General features: G+C 43.6%; 1 protein-coding gene across 1 annotated transcript in view; it reads right to left on the bottom strand.

The window, feature by feature from the left end:
• The window catches only part of FSTL4 (follistatin like 4), a 570,524-nt gene that overhangs the window by 226,012 nt on the left and 328,051 nt on the right, over window positions 1-16,461 (bottom strand). The window contains exon 5 of the mRNA XM_089769489.1: window positions 1,600-1,790. Within this exon, the coding sequence (XP_089625615.1) occupies window positions 1,600-1,790 (191 nt within the window). The remainder of the gene's footprint in view (window positions 1-1,599; window positions 1,791-16,461) is intronic.

The raw sequence follows: 16,461 nt of genomic DNA, 5'->3' as shown, positions 1-16,461 counted from the left end.
GAGCTGAGACAAATGTGCTAAGAGGCCTGTAGAACTGCTATTGTTTTTGTAGCTCGCTCTCCTAAGAGCTTTTTCAAACACTTCTGCACACAGCTCCCATTTACCATTCTAGGGTGCACACAAATCCAACTTCACAGCAGAGAATTCTGATCCCTCTGAAGATGCTCACCTTTGATTCAGAATCCATCTATTTGCTCTCTGAACATTTTTATAACTCTGGACCTTCTAAAATCCCAACCTCATTTTTAATTCCTGACAGGGCAATGCCGTGCTAAGCGTCTTAAGAACATACAAATAACTTTTCCCCCTCTTCCTAGATGGGGGACGTTCCTGAAATAGGCTGCTCTAAAACATGGGCAGGATATAAACATAGCTGCTCAAACTGTACACTACAAACTGCCTACCTGAACATGGAGTGTGTTTAAGTGGGAGGGGTTTGTGCCTTGGTCAGTCCCATTCTCTCATCCCAGCAGCCAAATGACCAACTGATGTAGACACCTGCAGCCAGGAGGGTCACAGGCTTGGATGGAGCTATTTGACCCATAGCGAGGAGCAAATGTGTCACTTTGAGAAGTTATACTTCTCTGAGCCAAAGAAAAGCCACCTTCAACATTTAATCTATGACTGGCACTATTTATCCAAGGCTGTGGCATGGTAGGTGAGCACTAAGGTACATTCACACACTGTGGGCTGGCATATTTCACATATCTAGGAGTGAAGTCGTCCTGATAACTCTCACACACATTTAGCCTGTGCAAATGTTTTGGCACAAAATATGTGATGTATTTAAGGCTGTGTGTTGTGTAGTGTGATTGATTTCCTCTTCTTGCTTCATACCCATCAGCCAGCAACTTTGGTGAAAGGAACATAGAGTATCTAAGTTTTCGCTGGTACATACTCTCTTCACAGTCAAGATTCTCTCAATAGCTCCTTCTGGCACCTACTGGAAACTGATTGCACCTTGAGTACTCATAGAAATCAGTTCAACTTTCAGTGCTCCATGTCTGTTTAACTTTAGCAATTAGATTTGTTTAAAAAAACACAGCATGTTGATAAATAAAGATTATTGGTTTTTTTCCAGAGTCTGCATCTTCTCTTATTTTATTATGTTCTGATAATCAACACTTCGTAACTGCAAAGACATGTGGGGGAAACAAAATTTTTCAAATATTTTAAACTTACTGGTACACTAATATAGTGGTTGAAAGGTGAGGGGATGAGTAAGGTTCATTTTCTAATTTAAATCCATTTTAGATGCAAATTAAGTCTATATTTGTCATCAGCTGGCTGAATTTCCAAAAATGATTGTAACTAGTAAGGGATTTATTTTTGAAGGGAATGCTGAGAGTCTTGGCTAAACTGTGATATTTTTCTTTGGAAAGTATCCTAAACTGCTTGAGAAAATGCCTCAGATTCCCAAGGCAGGAGGGGAAAATACTTTTTATATACTAAACTAGACTTTCCTTCCTCTTCCTAATGCAAGTCAGTCAATCAAATTCTTTTAAGAACAGTTGTGTGCGCGTGTTATGTTCAATTTACAGTGAGAATGAAAAATGCAATCCATTTCATAATTCAATCTTCATTGAGCAATATACCCACCTGAGCCAGTTCAGCACTACTGAGGTGCCTGTCACTGTTTATATCCAGGTACTTAAACAGGTCTTCGACTAACAAGCGCTTCTGGAATGTTCTATCCTCCACAGGGCTGCCCAGCTGGTTGTGGTGATGAGCCTGAAAGTCCAGGAGTATGCTTTTAAGACGGCTGTAGTTTGCCATTGTGCAAGTGTCACCTACAAGAGAAGATGATATTACTTGAAAATGTATTTTTAATTTGATTTGTGTAGAGTACTGAAGTTCTGAAGGAAAAAGTAAGGCACAATCAATGACAGCCTCCTGTGCAGATACTAGCTCTCAGATCCTACAATCATTCCCTGTAGCAATAGCTAGCATGTTTTATAAATCCTACCTTCAAGGAAGCACTTAAACATGTTCCTGTATAGATTACAAAGGTTTGGATAGCAATAAAATTATGTCTAATAATCCCAACCCATATTAAATGTCCACTATATATTCCTTAGCAATGATTATAAAATAAATACATGCACCCGAGGACAATAAGGAAAAATAATAAATTCTAGCAAGTCAGTGTTTACAAAGTTTTAGGATCATAAATAAGTCCCATTGTACAGCCCTATACCATGTGAAAATAGCATTGCCCCGACTAAAAACTGTAGGGCTTTTGTCAAATAAGGTATGACACACACAGTGACACTAAGACTTTTATCTCACTGGCAATGTGCTATACAAAGAGAGAACCGTACATCCACCACAAGCTGATAAACTGGACACTGGGAAGATAATAAAGGGTGCTTAGGTGTCATGGCATGGATTGTACCCATCATCCTCTGTGCGACAGAAGCAGAATGTCATTGTGCTAACCCTGGCGATACTATCTAGTCCTGGGCCAGATTTTGCTTTCAGTAAAAATGGTGGCCTCAGTGCAATTATTCTAGAGTGACATTGGTCTACTGGAGCAAACAATAAGACTCCATGTGACCTAGAAATTCCTATGGAGGCAGCATGAAAGGCAGTTATCTATTGGCTTCTATCTTCATGGGCCTGGAGATCATCTTACTCTAATGTAAGAGGCTTAGTTTGAAGCTCTTATTCAGTTTAATTCTTGACAACATCAGCTTTTAAAAAGTGTTTTAAGTTAAGGCCTCATTATTGCCTTTGGGAGGGTCTGTAACTAGCACTGGCAGGAATTGCTTATGCAGATCTGTGGGGTATATAAAGACAAGTGTAGTTCCCTTACTATAGGAGCCTCTGACTTTTACTGGGAGGATCCTTTGTGCTGCAAGCTAGCCCTAGAGATTACAACTCCCATGAGCCCTTGGGAAAAAGGAGGGAAAAACTCTTGCTCTTTTCCAGGCATAGAGAGACAGAGTTAGGGAGGCTTCATTTTGGAGAGAGGAGCCAGATTGTTGGTATGGAGAAGGAATGTAATAGTATAGTCAATTAACAGATTAACCAATAAGCAAAAGCTTACAGGTTAATGCTACAGATTATACACATTCCCCTCCCCCCTCCTCTTGCCAGTAAATTTTTTAGCAGGCTGGCCAGCAGCCCAGCTCAGTCCCCACTTGCATTGTGTCCTGGACCTACCCCCGTTGCAGCTCTCATTTAAAGTATATTAGGAGCCAAGCAGGCAGGCTCAGTTCCCACTCATGCTGGGTCCAGGAGCTCAGACTCCTCCCCCCTGGACAGGGGCTGCCTGGGGACTATAGAATAGTCAACTAACCGATAAGAATTCATGAGGTTAATCATCTATTCAACCAATATTTAATATCCCTAGTGTGGAGCTCTTTCCAGGCCTGGAGCTGTTGTGTTGAAGCTAGAGCCTGCTGGGACTTGGATCTTCATGGCTGCTTCAGGGGCTGTTGGTGATTGTTTCTGTCATCTGAAGAAGTGGGTTGTGCCCACGAGAGCTGATGACACCATCTAAGTTTTTTGTTATTCTTTTAGGTGCTGCAAGACTAAGCATTGTTTTTTAAGTTTTTCCTGCATAGAAGGTAACTGTGTGTAACTGTGGTTCTTTGGCAAAGTGCTGCCTGGAATGGAGCACAGAAGCAAATTGATTCTGGATTCAGAGACAGCCAGAGTGATCTTTCCAGTGAACCAGAGCTGCTGGCATTCCAGTGGCATGGGGATTTTGCGGCCTATTCCAGTGGCACAGGGATTTTGCAGCTGACTGACTGCCTGAAATGACACACACAACCTGCACAGTGCTGTCTCCACTTCAGCTGAAGACCTTCAAGCGCGTCCACACAAGCAAGTGAATCCAGAGGAGTGCACACCCTGAGGTGGGATAAAGGGGGGCAGTATAAAATGCCAGCTAGATAAGTTTCCTTTATTTCTGTGTATTTTGCTAATTGATTTTATTCACTTTTAATCTGATAAGCCCCGTTTCTTTAAGTTATTAAGTAAAGGTGTGTTAATTCTAGTTTAATCAATTAGATGTATATTATTTATAACTGTTGTTTTGGAGTTAGATCCAGATTATTACCAGAATAATTTTATTCCTGGAGGCTCCCAAGGCATACCATTAAGTGCATACAGGGCCAGCCAGGTGAAAGCACCACCACTGTATATTCCTTTAGGAGCAAGGGACTGCAGCAAGGGGGTGGACAGGGAATCCCCAATTATACAACATCATCACTGGGGTACTTAGGATCTCCTTTAATATTAAAACAATCAGGCACCCAGGCACACAGGTGAGTGTGGCCTGCTCCCAAATAACCCAGGGAGGAAAGAGGAGCATTACACAAGAAAATCTTCTTCTATAGCAAGAGGCTCTTTCAGGGACAGATTTTCCAACCTCTTTGTTGTTGGGTTGCACTGTTTGATGGGTTACTTTGATGAGAGAATAAGGCAGGAGGGGATGAGGAGCATTTCTCTAGAACCCCACTACCACCAAAACTGGATTACAAGTGGGATATATTTTTTTGACAGTGGACATATCGATTCAGAATATTTTTTGGCACATCTGTGCTCAGAGCCTCTAAAAATACCATGAGCCTACTGGATACAAGGCATGCCAGCAGGACCTATCTTCATTGCTTCAGGTGGTATTTTCCAATCAGTGTCCTAGTAAGATCCATGCTGAGACTAATATCAACAAGATATTTGTTTCTCCTCCTTCTGCCAGCCCCCTACATTTTCAGAAGGCCTTCCCCCCCATGGACGTAGACCATTCCAGAGCATGTCATCACAATTCCTGCAGTGACCAGAAGGACTGTTGGAGAGTGGTGCAAAACATCCCCTCTCCCTTTTGTGATCTCCACAGAGCTCCTGGCTCTTCCTCCCTTTAATCTACAAATGAGTGACTGAACTTTCACACTCCTGCTTACCCTGTTGTGCCAACACTAGGTTGCCAGTTTTCTCTTTGGTTTATTTATGTTTCTGTGCTTTTTCCAATGCCATGTCAATTGATTCCTATTCTCAACGAAGCACCCAGATCTCTGTTGCTTTCTGTCATGCATTTTAGCTAAAGAAAATTCAGCTGCCTCATCCATCGTAATCAAACAGTTTTGCAGTTCTTATATTTTTAGGGATTTGGCTACTGCACAGTTCCTTTCTCTCCAGTTCCAGATGAATACCACAAGTAGGGGAAAAAATTGTCTGGTTTGCTCCCAGATCTATTTTTTAAAATATTATTATTATTATTATGGGGCCATTTGGTGACACTGATAATAACTTTGCCTAAACAAGAATGTTCTGAGGGGTCATAATCACTTCCTCAGTCATTCAGGGTGGCTTTTGGAAGGCGTAAAGTCTCTGAAGCACAAATCTTCATACTAAAAACCTGATTCAAAGTCCACTGAAGTTAGTCGAAGAATTTTTTTGATGGACTTTGCATCTGGTCCTAAATTTAAAAGACTGTATAGCTACTTTATTCATTGAGGAACACCCATCCTCTACACTCACTGAGGCAGGGGTCCTAGTGTAAAAGTTTAAGGGATCATACAATTAAAGACTGTTTAATAATGTATGTGCATAAGAGGGCAGAGTTAAGTTTGCATGGGGAATATAAAGGTGACACCAACTAATATAGGAATGCTATGAATATTCTAATGTAATTTTTGTATGTAAATAACACCTCTTTCCTCTTTTATAGTGCCTTTCTTTCAGAGATATCAAACTGATTAACAAATAATAATTAATGAATCTTCACTTTATTACATTACTGTAATTCCCATTCTCATCTTACTGTGGGGGCACACAAAAGATAAAGGAAGCTCTGCTCCCATTGTATTCAGTGAGCCCTTTACTACTGACTGTAATGGAGTTAGCATGCTAAACATAGCAGTGTAGCTGCAGTAGCATGGAAAGTAGAACCCCATGCCCAAGTCCCATAAGTACGTACGTGGGAAAGCTAACCGATGCCACTGCTGCCTGTGCTATTGCAGCTACACCTCTGTTTTTAGCACACCAGCTCACAGAGTGCATCTACACTAGCAGGGAATCATGTGCCTAGTTCATCACCAAGATACAGACTTTCTGAGGGTATGTCTACACTAGCCATAGTAGTTCGAACTAGGGTGGCTAATGTAGTCATTAGAACTTGCAAATGAAGCCTGGGATTTAAATATCCTGGGCTTTATTTGCATGTTCCCGGGCGCCGCCATTTTTAAATGCCCCGTAGTTCGAACTACCTGCCCGTGCCTACACGCGGCACGGGCTAGGTAGTTCAAATTAAAGCTCCTAATTTGAACTACCGTTACTCCTCATACCGTTACTCCTGCAATGAGGAGTAACGGTAGTTCGAATTAGGAGCTTTAATTCGAACTACTTAGCCCGTGCCGCATGTAGCCGCGGGCAGGTAGTTCGAACTACGGGGCATTTAAAAATGGCGGCGCCTGGGAACATGCAAATAAAGCCCGGGATATTTAAATCCCAGGCTTCATTTGCAAGTTCTAATGACTACATTAGCCACCCTAGTTCGAACTAGGGTGGCTAGTGTAGACATACCCTGACAGAGTTAATGGCGGAAATCCTGAATCCCATTTCTGCTGAAATCATGCTTCCTTCCAGTGTATTAACCTTACATTGATAAACTTTCTGGCTTAAATTTAATCACCCTAGAATGACTTGGAATTTGGCAACAGTGTAAAAATGTACACTACTGAGCTATTCCACTCCTATTTGCAAAATTAATTTGATGTGGCACAGTGCCATAAATGCTGTAGCTTGAGCCAAAAAGAGAGCACAGCTATGTACATAAAGGAAACTTATAATAATGTGTCAATGCAATAAAATATATCAAATATGAAAAGAATGGGAATGTTGCCTCAAAGTGCCATTCTTATAACAGGAGCTTGCTCTCAACATGTTGCCAGATGAAGCAGAGCAGACATTTGGAGGGAATAAGTGTTTGAACACAAACACCATGGGGGCTGGCGTATCTTGCCTTTGGAACACTTTGGCACTAATTGGATGCTTCATTTGTATAAATGCCACTGAGCAATTAGACTTCTGAATAACTGGATTGCTGGAAGGGTTCTGCTGGGCAGAGAGCTGACTTCAAAACATCACCAGCTATCAACACAATGTAATTTTTTGCACTTTTGTGTGTTCACTATTTCAAGGAAGTCTCGTCTACTCAACCTTCTTCCATGGGCCATTAGAGTGTGTTTTTAAATGATGCTTGCACCTTTGCACATCCAGCAAAAATCACACATCCACACTGTACCCCTCCAATTATTTATGTGCATTGCTGGGTAGTATGAAAATCTGAGTGGAATGTGAGGACAAACTATAGGTTTGCACAAATTTCAGTAACATATTGTAATGGGGCTGCAAGAGCCTCTCATGAGTGCCCCGAGCTGAATGCATGTGCCTTCACTCTCTTCTTGCTTATGGAGGCTCTTCGGTGACTTAGCCCTTCAGCCAAGTGTCATGCAATCTGTGCATCAAAATAAACAAAGCCAGCCCTCTACTCCCGTAGATAGCAGTTGTCTGCTATGTCTATTGCAGGGTTCCTCTGATTCCATAGGCCACTTCCCTGTGGCCCTCTGCCATCTTTGCCCTTACCTCAGGGCTCTGTCATGTTCACCACAAGATCTCCACCCTCAGCTGTCTGCACCACACACACTTGCTTATTACTGCACTGCACAGCACCTAACTGCTGCTCTGTTCTGCAGCTCCTGTTATATGGCCTTCCTGACCTCTGGTTGGCTGCTTCCTCTCCCCTCTCCTGCAGCCATTATAGCCTGTTTGGAGGATCTCACTACTGTTTTTCTGGTAGGGGGTGTGGCAAGACCACAACGCCTCCAGCAGGGAGCCTAGTCCACCCAGTTATATATATACACACACACAGCACTAGGATTTTGTAAATGGATTTCTGTATGCAACCTGTTACTACCTCAAGGCCCGAGCAGCTGTGGTTTTAAGTGGCACCCTGTCACTATTTTTTCCTGTAGCTACTGCAAAGAATTATCAGATGGAAACCTAACAATTCAACACACCTTGCCTTATCCCTCAAAAATCCCATCCTCACACTAGCATGGCACTTGCATCGTAAAATAAAGTGTACTATAGAGATTTGAGCACATGGGATTTGAAACTGTGGCCCTTGAACTGCCGCACAGCTCAGTCCCAAAACACAAAACAAACCACAGTAGAAACCAGACACAAAATCAGCAACAGTCACTAGCAGCAACTTCCAGAGGCTTTGCAAATCCTATCATAGCCAGCAAACTGCATTTAGAAGAGCTTTCACTTCCACTCCTGCTGCTGCTATGTCCAGTGTGCGGAATTGCCCAGCAAAGACCTGAACAGCATGATGGCATCATGCTAGGGAATACAAACCAAAGAGAACTAATATTATTGAACAACATCATAGCGACACTATCCTTTCCTCCAGTTTAAAAGAGCACATGCTGATCACACTAGGATAAGAAGAAACAACAACAGCCTCAGTGGCATTTATAATTGCTGTCAGCTGAATGAGTAGCAAACTGCACAATCGCTGGAGAAAGGAAGAAATGGTAGCAATTTAACTACAGGGACTGGGGCCAGTTCCTATACTTACAAACAGAACTATGGCATAGTTGATATTGACAGCTAAACAGAATTGCATGTTTAAGGGATTGCCCCAGAGATGATACTTCTCCCCCAAAACAATGAAATATGAAGACACTCAGTTTAACCCCCATGGAAGGAGGAAGTGCTTAGACAACCCTGTTGGATTTGTTAGGAGAATCCACTTCCAGGTACTGGATTTCTCCACAACACTCTCCTCCTCTGACATTTACTTTCCTTCTTTGTGTCTGTTGAATTCCCAGTAGCAACGGTAATGTAATCCACACACCATCTAGGTGTGGTGTACTGTTCCACATGGTGGTACTTAGACCACGTACTGAAAGAGAAAAAATGAGTTTGCTCTACAGCCTTAGCCGAGAGCCAGCTGGCTTTATAGTTCAAGCTACAGAGGCTCATGCACGAAGCTCCAGAAGTCCCAGGTTCGGTTCCACCTGCCAGCATTGCAGTAGCTGGACCAGTAATGCAGCAAGCCATACTGGGTTTGGCAACAGTGGGGCTAAGTATATACTGGCAGCTTCTTGTGCAAGAACTGTTTTGCGGAAGAGTTCTTGCTCAAAAAGTCTCCCACAAGAGCACTGGCATGTGCTTTTGCGCAAGAGCGTCTATGGCAGTGCGGATGCTCTCTTGCGCAAGAAAGCTCTGATGGCCATTTTAGCCATTAGGGTTTCTTGCGCAAGAAATTCATGTTGCCTATCTACACTGCCCTCTTGTGCAAGAGCTCTTGCATAAGAGGTCTTATTCCTCGTGGGGAGAGGAATAACTCTTCCGGAAGAAGCCCTGTTTTCCGACGCTAGACTGTAAATTTACTTGCGGAAGAACGCACGTGCAGTGTAGGCACCCGGCAAGTTTTTGCACAAGAACAGCTGTTCTTGCGCAAGAAGCCACCAGTGTAGACACAGCCTTTTAAGAGATTCCCTTCAGCAGTATGTGACAATAGAAGTCTGCAGTGACACAGAGAAAGCAGCTTCACAATGCAGCATTATTGATTCCTTCTCCCAAGAATACAAAGCATGTAGAGTGAAGGTGTAGACACGATACTCATTGTTGTGCCTCTCATGGCTGCCCAGCAGGACCGACAGCCCTGGTGGGCCCTGGGGCAAGAAGCAGGCCTCCCCGCCCCCCCGAGCCACACTTCAGCCTATTCAGAGGGGCCCGGAACTCTAGCCACCGCTGTGGCAGAAACTCTGGATCCCTGGGCACTTGTCACCTTTGCCCCCTCCGGTCAGTGGGCCTGTGACTGCCACCCTCTTCTGGCAGCAGCAGCTCAGGCCACTTGGTGCTCTGTCCCTTCCTGTGAGTTAGCCCCCTGCTCAGGTCACTTATAGCCTCACTTCAGGATAATAAAGAGTTCTACCAAAAACTAAAGAGTATTGACTTTATCAGGCCTTGAAGCCTGGTCTCCGCTCAGTAGTCTTTGTCCCTTTATTCTAGATCAGGGCTTCTCAACATGATGCCCGGGGTCCACTTGTTTGCAGCCTGCAGTGCGGTTTGGGTTTACACAGGGCTCAACACACGGCCTGTGGATGGGAGCCAAAACAAAACAAAAAAATCAATATAATGGTCTTCTGTTGATAGGCGTGTTAGTAGTTAAATTGCTGGCCTGTCATTGCTCATTAAAAGTGCTGTCATATGGGTGGAAATTGGATATATATTGAATGTTATTAATATCATCAGAACTGATTTAAACGGGGCCTGCGCTTTGGGTAGTTTTGTCTTAATCTTTGTATTCATGCCTCCCAGTGTCCTGATGTTAGTTGTGGTCCTGGAGGTGGCTGGCATGTCCCTGCATCCCCTGGGAGGGTCAGCACAGTGTGCCTGTCAGTGTGAAAGATGCTATTTGCATATATATTTGCATGTACATGCATCCACACTTAAATTGTGGCCCTTGGCATGTGCTGTTAGAATCATTGTGGCCCCGGGGCTTCCAAAGTTGAGCAGTCCTGTTCTAGATGGTGATTGGCCCTGCCATGAGTGCAAGGGACTGCACTTCCAAGGGTCCTTCCAGTTCTATGATTCCAAAAGCTTACACCTCCCTTCGTGCAGAGGTTGGTAAAAGCCAGGGCCCCACTCTCTTCTGGGTGCTCAACTCTATAGTGAGCAGCCAAGGTCTGCTTCTTGTAATCCCTTGCTGCTCCCTTGGCTTGCTCCTATCTATGCCTGTTTGCAGGTTTCTTTTATTGGGCTGTTCTCCCTTATCTTCTCTCCCTGGAGCTCTGTCACCTCCTGCAATTTCCTCTCCAGTCAGGAGTGTTTCCCTCAAGGTAGCTCTCAGCCTCCCAGCAGCCAAACCTCTCTGCTTTTGTTAATCAGCCACTTAAGAGTGTATCTACTCTTCAGTTAAAAAGCTGAACCTGGCCGGTGCAGTCAATTCAGCCTCCCAGGGATTAGACTGAAGGGCTGTTTAGCTGCAGTGTAGACATCTGGCCTCCAGCTGGAGCCCAGAAGACAACACTGCAATTAAACAGGCCTGCAGCATCAGCTCCACAAACGCAAGGCAGCTGGTGTGGGGCCCTCTGCAGGGGATCCAAATACAGTGCAGACATTACAACTGGAGAAGTAACTGATCCACCTATCAACCTCTTCCTGCCTGCTGAAGTGAGGCACTCATTCCATTCCAAAATGTAAAAACCAAAAACCACGGATTGCCTATTTCCCCTCAAACTAGGGTTCCCAGGTGGTTTCAACAAAAATATCGGACACACTTGACATTACATCACAATCTACATTACATCTTATTTAGAAAACACCGGACATTTATATTTTCTCATTTATATTTTCTTAATTTGTTTCCCAAACAGAAAGCTCAAATACTGAACTGTCCGGTTCAAAACTGGACACCTGGCAACCCTTCCTCAAACTAAGTCTTAAACATTTCTTGAATGCTTTAGTATGTTTGATGTAGATTATGTCCAGGCTAAGATAAGCAAACTTTCCTCCCCACAGCATGATCTCTTTGGCTGTGTGTGTCTCCTGATACTCACTGACAACTTCCCCATCCCCTGCCCTTAGCTCACTCACTCCCCTTCTCTAGACCAGGGAGACTCTAATGGTTTAGTCTTTTTTGACCTTAGGCATTGCCTCAGGGAAAGGAAACCATTTTTAGCCTGGTTGGAGTGATGTGTGCGGATTCCCCAATAATCAGCTTTTCTATGGTTTCCTCAAGGAAACTTCTGTGTCATTGTTTTGCTTTTCCTGCTTGATTGCTTTAACAGTCCCTGTCTGATCTAACACCACAGCCAGTAGCCATCATAAACAGACACAAAGTCAGGCACCATGTGGATGAAAAATGAGATAGTCATTTCCTACTTCTCCATGACATAAATTCTCCATACATATAAAGAAGTGATAAAGAATGTGTCTTAAGGCACATGAGCAACACCAGGCTCCTATCTATTCCTCACATAAACCAATACACCTACTGCTGTCCGGGGCAGTTCACATTAGTCTGTGGGAGTTGCTCCTACAAATCTGAAGTTAGACTGGCCCCAAAGAGCATGAACATATTTTATTAAAGTTAGAAATCAGTTTGAAGCAAACAACCCCAAATGTGGATTTTTCAAAATCCAGACCTTAATGCAGGTCCATTTTGCAAATGGCCTCATCTTTATGACTGGCCAAACCAAAGCCCTGAGTTCAAACTCTTAAAATCAGAGTGTCCAAAATCCAGATGTGGATCCCCATAATGCTGCTAGAGCCTATCTCTAATTAAAATGGTGACTAAGTCAGGCCAGAGGGCTGCAATAGGGTAGGAAAAGGTAGCCCTAAAAGGGTAAAAGGCCCTCTCAACTAGAAATGGGTTACTCCAGATCAATCAGGATCAGATGATAAGGGGTTGTCTCAGCAGATTAGGATCAGATGAACATGGCTACCCTGGACCATTTAGGGTCAGCTTATTCCACCTCAGCCCTGAGACCTTTTAAAAGCCCCCACTGTTGGATGGGGATAGAAAGAAAGAAAGATATACAGAGGTCCAAGCAGTTACTAAGATAGAAACTGCAGGGGAGTAAGCAACTTCAGGAGGAGGGGCTGGGCTTCCTACTCCAGGGAAAGATTACAAGCATCTAGTTGTGGTGAGGGGAAGGCTGACTGCCTGGATGTGGAAGATAGGGGGCAGTTCTTTACCTGAGGCCCATCTCGCCAAGCGGAAGTGCACAGGCTGGCAAGAGAAAGAAGGGCCCATGCTGCTACAAAACACTATTTCCTCTGTTCTTTGTGGACCACATTCCGCCCAGGTGTGACTACACAAGGCAAGGCTTTATACCAATATACTCAGTGAAATGACACTGAGGGATGATACACTGTTGCCTTAATCCCTTCATGTGGCAAATAAATGTCAAGGACAGTTAAATTAGCAATGCTAAAATGCCTTTCCTTTCCTTACTCTACAAAGGAGTCTGTTAGCCTTTTGTCCCCACGGAGGCAGCTAGCAATCCTGGATTGGAGGAGAGCTTCTACATTCTTATCATTTCTCTCTCTCTCTCCTTCCTGTCATTGATGACACTTGTAATCTTCTTAAATTGTGACTGGACTCCAGTAGCTTTATCCACTAAATACTCACGCTCTCTCCAGGTTTTTGGTAGCACTGTTCATTTGTGTGTGTTTACTGTTCTTTCAGGTATTGTAATCATGGCTGTTAAACAAAAAAGAATCATCGAAATATTTATTTCTCTCCCTTATTCCAATCCTTGTCTCCGAGTGCCCTCCAGCAGTTTCCCTTTACAACATGAACTCATCATTAGCAGTTTCTCTCATCTCATAATATTCTCGTCAGTAGATCTTGCTAAAAGATATCTCATGGCTTGTCGGCAGCTTGTGGGGACTTGGATGCTTTTGTAATTGGACTCAGTTTAACTATTCCAGACTGACAGGATATATGTTTGCAGTGGCTTCTCTTTCATGATGTTGGCCTCTGGGCATCTAAACGAGAGGAATTCTACTGAGCGAGAATGGTGGTTAGCAGTAGGATCAGGCAATGGCATTGTCTCAGGAGCTCATGAGTGAAGGATGTCAATGTGTAGATAACAACATGATTAACGAATACGCCGGGGCTTATCCATTAATACTGTCAACTATACTCACCCTTCCCCTTGCTGCTGCTGTAACTGAGGCAACTGCATGTGTATGGGGTTGGGGAAGGCTGCTGCAAAGCAGCCTCTGTCCATGGTGGGCCCATGCTCCCTGTGTAGAGAGGCTACTCTGTGGCAGCAGCCCCTGTCCAAGGGGGGTCTGAGCTCCCCATGAGCATGGGCTGCTGCCAATGAGCAGTCTCTGTCCATGGGGAGCTCAGACCCCCATGGACAAGGGCTGCTGCCTCTGATATAGAGGCAGCGAGCAGGAACCGGTCTGTGAGAGAAGCTGGTTTTTAAACTTAATCCCCTTGTGGACCAGCTCCTGCCTGCCACCTCACACTGCTGCCACTAATAGAAAGGCAGCAGCATGGGATGGAAAGGGAGCTCCCCAGGAGTGGGGCAGAGAATATACTGTCTGCCAGCCCCTCCTCTGGGGACTATTGAATAGTTGTGTAACTGCTAAAATTTTGATACGGTTACATGACTATTTAATTGCACATTATCTAACATCCCTATTGTTTCCATGAGAGATGGTGAGAGAAATGACTGGTAAGATAGCCAAGATCTAAATCTAGCAAGGTTTTATACTTCAAACTCCATTTTTTGAATTGCCCTGGAGGTCATAAAGATCTGGATAACAAAACAAGGTTTGCTTCAGAGAAGAGATCACAAGCTCCTGGCTGGAGGCAGATGGAAAAATGTGTTTCTGGCCACCATCACTCTCTGTGAATTGAGGTGCTATGGGATGCCAGAAGCACCTTTGTCTTATGAGCATCTTCGACAAAAGGGGGGGGGGAACCATACTTTGATCAATTATTTGAGGTCCTGCAGGTGCTTCCCCATTAGAGCTTGTCATGACATTTTCATTGAAAAATTTCTGTTCACTGAAACTGAAACAATTTCTGAAGAGGGTGAGTTTCAATGAATTTCCTTGACACAATTCAAAAATCTTGAAACAAAATCTTTAAACAACATTGAAAAAAACTCTCAACTTTTTTTAAGGAAAAAAATTCAGTTTTCTGTTCAAAATGACTTATTTCAAAATGTAAGCTAATCAGACTAAAAGCTGAGGTACTGTATCCTATGCTATACTAGGGATGTGAAGGACTAGTTGACTAGTCAACTACCCAATAAGCAAATGCTTATTGGACAGTCGACACGATAGTCGACAAGTCGCTCCCCCCCACCCTTACTGCCTCTATCAGGTAGAGCCAGCAAGGTGGGGAGGAAAGTGGGGGGTACCTCAAAGCAGCAGCACCACATGGAGCCTGGGATCAGCTGGAGACTTTGTGCAGTGCTGTCACTTTGAAATGTCTCAGGGAGTGCAGCGTTGGGCTCCTCACATATTTCAAAGTGGCAGTGCTGCTTGTAGCCTGCAATCAGTTGGGGTCCCAGCTGATCCTGGGCTCCATGTGGTGCTACCGCTTTGAAATGCTTCATGGAGCACAGAATCAGTTGGGGACTCCCCCAGCTGATCCTGGACTTCACGCGGCATTTCAAAGTGGCAGCACTGCACGGAGCCCAGGGTCAGTGCAGGAGTCCCCAGCTGACCCTGGGCTCTTGCGCTTTCACCTTTGAAAGCCATAAGGCTGTTGCTACACTTCAAAGGCGGAGGCACCCTAATGATTAATTGAATAGTCGATGCAAAAATGCATCGACTATTTGATTAGTCAATTACCCAATACTTAACTTCCTTATACTGTATCTGTCCCGTGGAGAATGGGAGTATTTCAGCTCCAGTTTGACTATCAGTCTGGTAACTTTCCACATACAACATTAATTTAGAAAGTGAAAAGCACTCATTCAGTTCCTTCTTCCTGTATCTGGAAAAAAACAACAGACGACGTTCTTCTCTGGGGCTCATGCACTTTGAGCAACTCTTTCTCTTTTGTCCTCTCCTCTTATGTTCAGTAATAATATTAAAAATTAGCCCCTGGTGCATGCTCCAGTGGGACAGAATTTACATTCTCATCCTCCTTTTCTCTCTGTTTCTGTGATGCTAAAGCTAATAGTGTAAGCATTACTTAATCAGGACATGTTTAATCGGAATGTCTCCTAGCAAAATAACTTGAAGCAATGATAATTTATAGCAATTACCTATGCTTAAATAATTCTTAATGCCTTCAGTTGATTTAGTGGTGTATATGTCTTTAGTGTGTCTTAGTATCAAGCTGACTTTCTCCATGAGCAACCTTCAGTCTTAGCAGTCAGTCCTTAGTTGTAGTATATACATATACGGTACATTAATTGCTTCACTCAGCAAGCCTATTGGGTGATATTTTTTGAAACAGGACAGAATCACAAAATTCAGAGGTGCTCATGTAGGCTGTTCTGGTTCATTACTGAAATAGTCCTCAGTGGCAAAGTTCACATATGAATCCAAATTGTCCAAAATTTTCTGGAGTTTTTTTAACCCAGTACATATTTTAAGAGTCAGTTTTTAAGGCATATAATAGTTGATGCTCATAAATAAGTAATTCAGAAGTGTAACTTTTTCACAGCTGTACCCTGTAGCAAAGGGTGGAGTGCAAATGTTCCTTTTTGAATTGCAGCTCATAATTTGACTGTACTCAGCACAGTTATCATATGTTTACCAAGAGCTAGCTTGATAAGACGTTTGGGTCAGTGATGGGGTCTGGTGTATTGACAGCACTGTCTGAAGGTTATCCCATGTCTCCAGCATCTCTTTGTGGTATTTGCTTTAATATAGTAATGGTCTTCTTTGCAATAGACAGGCTTCAGCTATCTGGCCAAGTCACCACTGAAGTCCAGAATAAGGCTACGTCTA

The sequence above is a fragment of the Pelodiscus sinensis genome, chromosome 16 (genome assembly GCF_052426305.1).
Source record: "Pelodiscus sinensis isolate ZL-2025 chromosome 16, ASM5242630v1, whole genome shotgun sequence".
NCBI lineage: Eukaryota > Metazoa > Chordata > Testudines > Trionychidae > Pelodiscus > Pelodiscus sinensis.
Note: the sequence above shows the minus strand (reverse complement) of the source record. Positions and strands in the feature narration are given on the sequence as shown.